A 9,847-nucleotide genomic window follows, 5' to 3' on the forward strand; every position below is an offset into this window, starting at 1 on the left:
AATGCCACTTTGAGCAGGTTTTCAAAATATATATATTGACTTTTGGTGCCTGCTCTCTTTCATTCGTCTCAAAATCTTATCTTGGCATATGATTTCAAATATCAGGACTTTATAATAATACTATTGCATCTTTCCTGTGGTCATGCACTTCTGCCAAACAATCACATAGTTGAACATCATCTTTGAAACTCTGTATTCATACATGTACTTCAGTCACAGAGTATGAGGACACCAAGAATGGTGCAATGTCAGATGTGCATGTATATAAAAGATTTCTTTAAATTTTTTTAATTAATTTTTTAATCCTCTAGCCCTCTATAATATTTTGTTCATATCTAAAGGGATCATGGAGAAAATATTAACATTCATGTGGTTCCAAAATCTCCATATATGCAATACGGTAAAGTGGGGGATGATGCTGTGGAACGGATCACCCACCTTTTAAATTCTTTGGGAGATAATTACATGGAACTCTAGCATTAACTAATTAAATATACTATCGCAAATCTAACGATGACATGCAATGCCAGGAGTATTTTATGTGGTACTAGTGAACAAAATAAAAAGACATGCTTGCAAAAATATTTTGTAATGGAAGAAACAATTTATTATACTTAAAAATGTGATACATGTGATATGACTGCTGGATTTTGTTTACTACCCTTCCTCTAACTGTATTGAACAGTTCGTCGGCATTGTCTCTTAATGACATAAACCAGTTTTGGCAAAATTGATCATGAAGTATAGTGGGGGGGGGGGGGGTCAGGAAAAAGCATTTATCATAGTGAGATATAACTTCCATAATTACACACATTAAGAAGATTTTTGTGGCACTGAAAATGGAGAATTAAATATTGCTGACTTAGAAGGAACTTTTGTTCTGTGGCCATTTTCACCATTAACACTTGTGTAATAAAACACTCGCCATGAGTCCCTTAAACTATGTGCTTCCTTTAACTTAATCATGGTTAAGAGATTCCCTTAAGGGTACAGGATGCTTTCTTCTTAGCGCAGCTACAAAAAGATAATTTTCATGGTTTAGAATAGGAGATTAATGACAAATAAACCCTGAATGCTTTTCTTGGTCATGGAATACAAGTCGTACATTTTGTACACTTTAAATAATTTCTTAATGTATTGTGGTTTTTCAGTTATGTGTCATTTTATGAAGATGGTCCATTTCAACTCTTTTTACATCATAATTGAAGAACCACAAGACCCACAAAATTGTAACTGGATATTTGGATTCAGCATCACACCTGATTTAAAATCTTTACAAATTTCACTATAGCCGATTAGGACTCGCAAGTTACGACGAACGACCAAATCTCCTATGTCAAAAGGTCCTGTAGCCTTAAGTTTACCTCAAATTTAATTTTTTTCCATTGTCTTAAGTTATAATAAGCATATTTAGAGCTGGATTTTGCTGTAAACCCAACTAAAATTATTTGAGTTACTGTTGTAATGGTATGGCCAATTTAGTGCAGCTGAAAATACAAAATACAAAGGGATTTGAACACTGTAACTGGCTATATCTCAAAATCAACACATCTGACAAATTACTGAATTCATTTGATCACATCACCTATTAATGCCTTTATAACCTATATAAATAGTACAAATGAGTTATTACTGTAAACAGGTACAGGCATGTGACAAATATTGAAACACTTTTGCATTATATCCTAAATTTTCCAGTAGGGATTAACGCACAAAATCTAGTTTAGATCATTAAATCCCCACTCATGTACTTCAGGGTAGGGAAAACAAAACAAAACAAACAAAAAAACATTCCAAAGCTTGTATGTCCCACAGAATTCAAAACTGGCATTGAACTAGTTGTGAATGACCCCAAAGGTCGAATATTGATTCATATGTAGAGTACAAATGCCACTTTTAGGTGCTTTTGGACATAACTTTTTATTATATATATATATATATATATATATATACAGTGCATCCCAAAAAGAACTATACACTTGAAATGGCTACCAAATAAAGGTAATAAGATTCTTGGGTAAAATGTTTATATTTATATAAAGCTCATATCCTTAACTATCATTATGACACCAAAAATTCTGAAAAAAACGCATGCTTCAGTGAGTAATGCCCACTTTTGTAAAGGACACAAAAATTACCCTGCGCAGGAATTCACTATTAATTTTGCACGTGGTTATGAAACGCCATGAAGGAGTCAAAATTAATGATGGAATAAATCAGCAGAGTCAAAAATAAACCAAGAGTTAAAAAAACAATCAATATTATGCAAAAATGTAATATTTTACTGTTTTGTTTTCATATCATTGATTTTTGCCTGTACTTCAATTTATTTTTGTCTTTGTTGGCCGATTGATTCCATCATTAATTTTGACTTATCATGGCGTTCCATAACCAGGTGCAAAATGAATAGTGAATTCCTGCGCAGGGTAATTTTTGTGTCCTATACAAAAGTGGGCATTACTCACTGAAGCATGCGTTATTTTTGGAATTTTTTGTATCATATTGATAGTTGAGGATATGAGCTTTATATATTTATAAATTTTTTCCCCAATAATCATATATATTCCTATTTGGTAGCTATTTAAAAAGTGTATAGTTCTTTTTGGGACGCACTGTATATATATATATATATATATATATATACACCTAATACATAAGATTATTGTTCACTGGTCATATTTACTATCAATCTCACAAACTTGTCACAGGGAAAAAGTTACTAAGCTGAAAGGATAGTGCCCTTTTTCTCTGCCCTAAGTCAAATGATAGAACAATTTTTCCCTGTGCATGTTACCATGGCACACGACACTTATGCTTGAAGGGACAGTTGACACTAGAGATGAGTTCATGACACATCAGTCTAGTCTATCATCACCAACTTTGCATTGACACGTTGAATGGCGGACTAGAAATTCCATACAGCCAAAGATTTATAAACATTTAACAATTAAATTTGAAGTGGGTATGTGCAGGAATACATTTCAGTAAGTTAAGTTTCATTTACTCATTCCAGAAAAATACAGCAATAAATTTCCTAAATAAAATAAATACTAAATCGTTGTGCGATGAAACACCTGTATATTGCAATCCTTTAATTAGCACTATAATCTGTCGCAACAAGGCTTGGCAGTGATGTCAGTGTGTGCTTTATTGCACACAGCTACAAATTACAAGCGTTCACACAATGCACTTGTGCATAATTATATGCGTGTGTTTAAGGATATCGCCTTTTATTCCAGATTGGGTGGTTTGCTTCCGTTTGTACGTGATCAAATCCTTAGCAGGTTCAATCAATGTATTCAAATTGAGCACCCAAAGCAGATAAGGTGACACTTGTATGTATTGAAGGTTAAAGATTGTTTTGCTTGCCTGTGTGCTTAGAAAGAAACATTGGGTGCTTCTCCAAACAATGGTCCCACAAACTCTTAAGCAAGTTTGCTTCATCACGTGCATGTTAGCATTTGTAAACTATTCATGGAAGTTGTAGATAAAATGGCGAGACCCTTTCCTCTGTAACAGTTGTCCCACTTTTATGAATAGCCTGTTGGCAAATCTAAGATCCTTGATCATACTCATCCACATTGTGAGTCACTTCATTGTGCTGCCACTCAATCATTAAATCTGATAAGTTATAAATGGAGTTTTTAAAGACCCATCTCTTGGCTTTCTTGCTAATTAACAGAATGGTGTTTACTGTGAAATACACTAAATGTGTCCATTCTCAACATCATCAAAATTCACACTGATGTTGAATATGCTGATGCCAATTCTTCTTTCCTGAAATCAGTAAGAGTAGCACTTCAAGTTCAAAGGAAGGAAGGGAGGGATAGATTTCATGCTCTAATGCTTGCACAGTGACGTCAGTCCATTCAAATTATGTGAACATGACATCACTATGCTTGCTGCACTAAAGCATGAATAATGATAACATGGTGAGGGTAGACACTTTTTGTGTCTGAGTAGATCACATGGTGAGGGTAGACACTGATTTTGGGTGTTTAATAACTACATTTGTTTGATTTTATGTCTATGATTAATACCATTCTCTTGTTTGCTGTTTTCTTTTCAATGATCGAGGGATGAGTGTTTAATAGTTACATTTATAAAATATAAAGTTCAATTTTATGAGTTACACAGTTCTCTGTTAAATGTCCAATTTCAATTGTGACTTTCATTCATTGTTATCTTCTGCTTCACCTTCATTATGTTCTTCACTTGCTTCACCTTCATTATGTTCTTCACTTGCTTCGCCTTCATTATGTTCTTCACCTCCTTCGCCTTCATTATGTTCTTCACTTGCTTCACCTTCATTATGTTCTTCACTTGCTTCACCTTCATTATGTTCTTCACTTGCTTCACCTTCATTATGTTCTTCACTTGCTTCACCTTCATTATGTTCTTCACTTGCTTCACCTTCATTATGTTCTTCACTTGCTTCACCTTCATTATGTTCTTCACTTGCTTCACCTTCATTATGTTCTTCACTTGCTTCGCCTTCATTATGTTCTTCACTTGCTTCGCCTTTATTATGTTCTTCACTTGGTTCGCCTTCATTATGTTCTTCACCTCCTTCGCCTTCATTATGTTCTCCTGGCGTGCCTTTTTCATTCTGCCCTGTTTGTACCTCTCTCTCTCCACCTTCCATATCTTCCACTCCGTCTTCATCAGTAAAATTGTAAATGTCATTCTGATCCTGCAGGTTGCCAGTTACTACTGCAGGCAACTCTGTATATACTGACCTGCATGCTGTATCTGGGCTGCGTATCTGCAATGTGGTAGAAAAATAGATGCGATATTAAAACAGAGTACATTAAAATAAAAGTTTGCCATTGTGACATTTACCTTGCTTCTCCCCATTCCAGAAAATAACAACAAAAACATTTATACCATAAATAGGCCTACATGACACATGTCTCTCCCCCAATAATTCAATTAGCAGTTATTGGGAATAAAACTTGACATTTCAAATGTCATCAATTTCTAGGTGTTTTTGCACACTGGAACCAGCTGCAAGACTTGGAACGAGACATAATTTCAATTATGTTTGTTGTTGTTGTTGGTTTTATTTTCCAATGTTATAAAAATAATGATAAAAATCCGGCCAACCCTATTGGACAACGCTGGATCCGCCCCGGTATAATACTCGGTATGTTTACAATATAATTACTGTTATCAGTGGTAGATATGAACACACCTAACTTATTCTGGGGTCTCCTCCCCCTGACCCGTCCCCACCACTGTGCTTCTTGTGCTTCAGAAATTTTGAAAATGAATAAAACCATAATGTCCATAGGAGAAATCTATAAGAGTATAAGACTGGGCCTCCAAATACACATGAGCAAATAGAACATTGATTCTTGCCAAACGAAATAAGCTAGTGCGGGCATGGTAGCAGTTAACTCATTCGGTACAAAGTGACCACATCTTGTGATTTGGCCCACTGACAGCCTTACATTAGAAGAAAGAGTAAATACCACACAAATGCCCATTTTTATTGTTGCATCAGTACCCTTCGTTCACGGAAAAGGAAAAAAATAACTAAAATCCTAAAGTTGGCAACGTGATAGAAATATCCGAATTGCTCTTTTCCCACGCAAATTGGGGGAAAAAAAAAACTTTTAAAGACATTCCTGAAACCTCAACTTAAAAAGGAAAAAAAAAATGCAGCAAAGCTAAGCAACTAATCAATTGTCACGAATGAGAGTATTCAATGTATATGATAAAGGTTTGTTCTCTTATCGTATCCCATGAAATCCGTTTTGTTTGCCTGCGCTCTTAAAAGCCACTAGAACGTAAAGACATGGGTGGCGTAAAGACATTTTATGGCTTTTTTGCCGAGAACCAGCTCTAAATTTACGCATGTACACGAAAAGGAAATAAAAAAATGTATATACTACGCTAAATAGAACTGGGTCATTTTTTAATCATGCCCCTTTTGGATGTATTGAGTACATTCCTTCAGCGCCTTCATCCCGGGGGGTTACATATATCTGATAATCATCAAGCATTTTGAAAAAAATGATTATACCTTTGATAACTATGTCTTGCACCAGTCTTCGCACTCATTCAAGATGCCATTTTAAGATCAGCGTTCATAGCTCCACTCAAACAGCATCCCAAATCTTAAGATAGAAGACAATATTTATGATAACAAGACGTTTAATGGCTTTTTTGCAGAGGACCAGCTCTCAATTTACCCAAGTACACAAAAAGGAAACCAAACAGTGTATTATACCACGCTAAATAGAACTGGGTCATTTTTTAATCATGTCCCTTTTGGGTGTATTGAGTACATTCCTTCAGCCCAGGTCAATTTCCTGTATGTCACCGCAAAAGGAATGTATGATAGAAATTAACAGCTGTACTCTCTCAATTAAATATTCTATCAGGAATTGATAATTATCTTCAGATTTGGATTCTTGTCAGATTTGGATTCTTGTACACGAAAATGAAACCAAATAGTGTGTATATACCATGCTAAATAGAACTGGGTCATATTCTTAATCATGCCCCTTTTGGCTGTATCGAGTATATTCCTTCAGCCAAGGTCAATATCCTGTAAGTCTGTTACCGCGAAAGGAATGTACGTTAGAAATTAACACCTGTACTCTCTCAATATAATACTCTATCAGACTATCAGGAATTGTTAATTTCTCAGATTTTGATTTTTTTAAATTTCTAATGTCCCTTTGACCAGAGTGAAATTGTATACGCTACTTTCAAAATCTGAGCTTAGGGCAAGGAACAGAGAATTGTGCGGGATTAAGAAGCATGGAATTTCACACAGCTTTTCATAAGGGAAGGTTACATATATCTGATAATCATCAAGCGTTTTGAAAAGGATGATTATACCTTTGATAACTATGTCTTGCACCAGTCTTCGCACTCATTCAAGATGCCATTTTAAGATCAGCGTTCATAGTTCCACTCAAACAGCATCCCAAATGTTTAGATAGAAGACGATATTTATGATAACAAGACATTTAATGGCTTTTTTTGCAGAGGACCAGCTCTCAATTTACCCAAGTACACAAAAAGGAAACCAAACAGTGTATTATACCATGCTAAATAGAACTGGGTCATTTTTTAATCATGTCCCTTTTGGATGTATTGAGTACATTCCTTCAGCCCAGGTCAATTTCCTGTATGTCACCGCGAAAGGAATGTATGATAGAAATTAACACCTGTACTCTCTCAATATAATACTCTATCAGACTATCAGGAATTGTTAATTTCTCAGATTTTGATTTTTTTTAATTTCTAATGTCCCTTTGACCAGAGTGAAATTGTATACGCTATTTTCAAAATCTGAGCTTAGGGCAAGGAACAGAGAATTCTGCGGGATTAAGGATTATGAAGCATGAAATTTTACACAGCTTTTCATAAGGGAAGGTTACTATCTGATAATCATCAAGCGTTTTGAAAAGGATGATTATACCTTTGATAACTATGTCTTGCACCAGTCTTCGCACTCATTCAAGATGCCATTTTAAGATCAGCGTTTATAGCTCCACTCAAACAGCATCCCAAATCTTAAGATAGAAGACGATATTTATGATAACAAGACGTTTAATGGCTTTTTTTGCAGAGGACCAGCTCTCAATTTACCCAAGTACACAAAAAGGAAACCAAACAGTGTATTATACCATGCTAAATAGAACTGGGTCATTTTTCAATCATGCCCCTTTTGGCTGTATTTGAGTACATTCCTTCAGTCAAGGTCAATTTCCTGTATGTTACCGCGATTGGAATGTATACATGCCTGTACTCTCTCAATTTAATACTCAATCAGGAATCATTCATTTTTCAAATTTGGATTCTTAAAAAAAAAAACGTCCTTTTGACCCGAGTGAAATTGCATACTTCACTTCTCTAACTTCAAAATCTGAGCTTATAGGCAAAGAACAGAACATAATGGGGGACAGCATTTTAGCAATTAATAAGTCTAATAATTGTTTTTTAAAAATCATATTTTCTGACCAAACTAAAGGATTAAGAATCATGGAATTACACACCGCTTTCTATATTGGAAGATTACATGTAGCTGATGAACATCAAGTATTTTGAAAGGGATGATAATACATGTACCTTTTATCTTCTTGCATACATCTTCGCACTCATTCAAAATCCCATTTTAAGATAAGCGTTTATATACATGTAACTACACTATTACAGTGTCCCAAATTCAAAGAAAAAAAATGATAACAGGATGTTCGCTGTCACATGATTTTGATATCAAGGCATCAAGAACATCTTTCAAATTCTAACCTGGTCTACTGTAAGACCAACTACAGTAGATAATCACCAGCCCAATAGAATACTGTAGGCCTACAAATGCAATAGGCTAAAGCCTAATTCATCTATGGTCAGTGCTCAAGATAGCCGGTATTGCATCAGTTTGCTCTAGTTTTGCAGTATTGCTGTAAAATAGGCTACTACATTTATAGACATATTCATCATCCCAGACCAATTAAATTTAGCCCCTTATACATGTACTTGCCTTAAGCAATCAATGTTGTTTATTTCACATCAAGTACCAATTTAAACTTCCACCCCCCTCTCCATGCTCTATAACATTTAGGCGTCTTTTGATTAGAGTAAACTGTTTATATAACAGTCTGTACTCATTCCACTTTGTGAAGACAGTCATTTAGCACTTTCCTTGGAATACTTCTTCTTAAAAGTGCAACTGTTGAAGATGATGACATTGATGATGATGATAGCAGTGCTGATGACTTACATGTAGATGTATTTGACAATGATGGTAGCAGTGCTGATGACTTTGACGTATTTGACGACGATGCTAGCAGTGCTGATGACTTAGATGTATTTGACGATGATGGTAGCAGCGCTGATGACTTCAACGTATTTGACGACGATGGTAGCAGTGCTGATGAATTCGACGTATTTGATGATGGCAGCAGTGCTGTTGAATTTGACATATTTGATGATGGTAGCAGTGCTGATGATGACTTTGACGATGATGGTAGCAGTGCTGATGATGACTTTGACTTTGGCGGCGTACAGAATAAAGGGGTGTGTTTTTCAGTCATTTTGGTTTGGATGCAATGGCTGTTATCTTCATTAGCTGGGCTATCAATTTTCATGTGACTCATTTGGGTATCATCCAAATCATTCCCAGCTATTTTTGTTTCTCTCATTGCTGATCTTCTTCTTTTCAAATATGCCCTTCTTGCTTCTTTTCTGTGCTTACCCATGAAGTTGTAAATGGACAGTAACTGCAGGCTATTCAATATGACATCTGGAGATGAAGTAACTAAATCTGTTTTCTCCTTCTCTCAGTTCCATCATCTGTAACAGAAACATTTCTGAAACAGAACATTCACAATTAATAAACTAATTGATGAATGTTCAATTTTCATTAGTTGTTAGACTAGGGTTCCCAAACTTCCCGCTAGCCTTCAACGGCTCCTCTAATCTGTTGCACAACTGTAAAACCCAGTCAGGATATTTGTGTCCCTTAATGCCCCAGAGACATTATGTGTCAGGATGAAACACTGACAATTTCAGGTAGTGTAGGCATGTAAAACTAATTAGCCCCTTTTCAGCCAATGTTCAAAATGAGCAGTTTGAATGAAGTATATACATTATACAATTCACAACATAATTACGACAATTTGATATTCTGGAATATTCAGCCAATTATTCGTATAAAACAAGTGGAATGCCCCTGGCGGAATGGCATAATTATCAACTGAATCAATTCCAAATTTTGATTTGCTTATAAGTTTGAACACAGCTAATTTTTCTTTGAAAATCAGGTAAAAGATAGATTGAGTTTTCTTATTGTTCTAATAATAATAATATTTGATATTTGAATAGCGCA

At 35.2% G+C, this 9,847-nt stretch overlaps 1 protein-coding gene across 1 annotated transcript; it reads right to left on the minus strand.

Moving 5' to 3' along the window:
* Positions 1-4,487: 4,487 nt before the first annotated feature.
* Positions 4,488-9,160, minus strand: LOC121417501 (putative protein TPRXL). The gene is made up of 2 exons (XM_041611223.1): positions 8,741-9,160; positions 4,488-4,765 (listed from the first exon to the last, which is right to left on the minus strand). Exons 1-2 carry the CDS (start codon positions 9,114-9,116, stop codon positions 4,683-4,685), a joined length of 459 nt encoding a protein of 152 aa, XP_041467157.1. The 5' UTR covers positions 9,117-9,160; the 3' UTR covers positions 4,488-4,682.
* Between the last annotated feature and the right edge of the window lie 687 nt (positions 9,161-9,847).

The sequence above is a fragment of the Lytechinus variegatus genome, chromosome 6 (genome assembly GCF_018143015.1).
Source record: "Lytechinus variegatus isolate NC3 chromosome 6, Lvar_3.0, whole genome shotgun sequence".
Lineage (NCBI taxonomy): Eukaryota > Metazoa > Echinodermata > Echinoidea > Temnopleuroida > Toxopneustidae > Lytechinus > Lytechinus variegatus.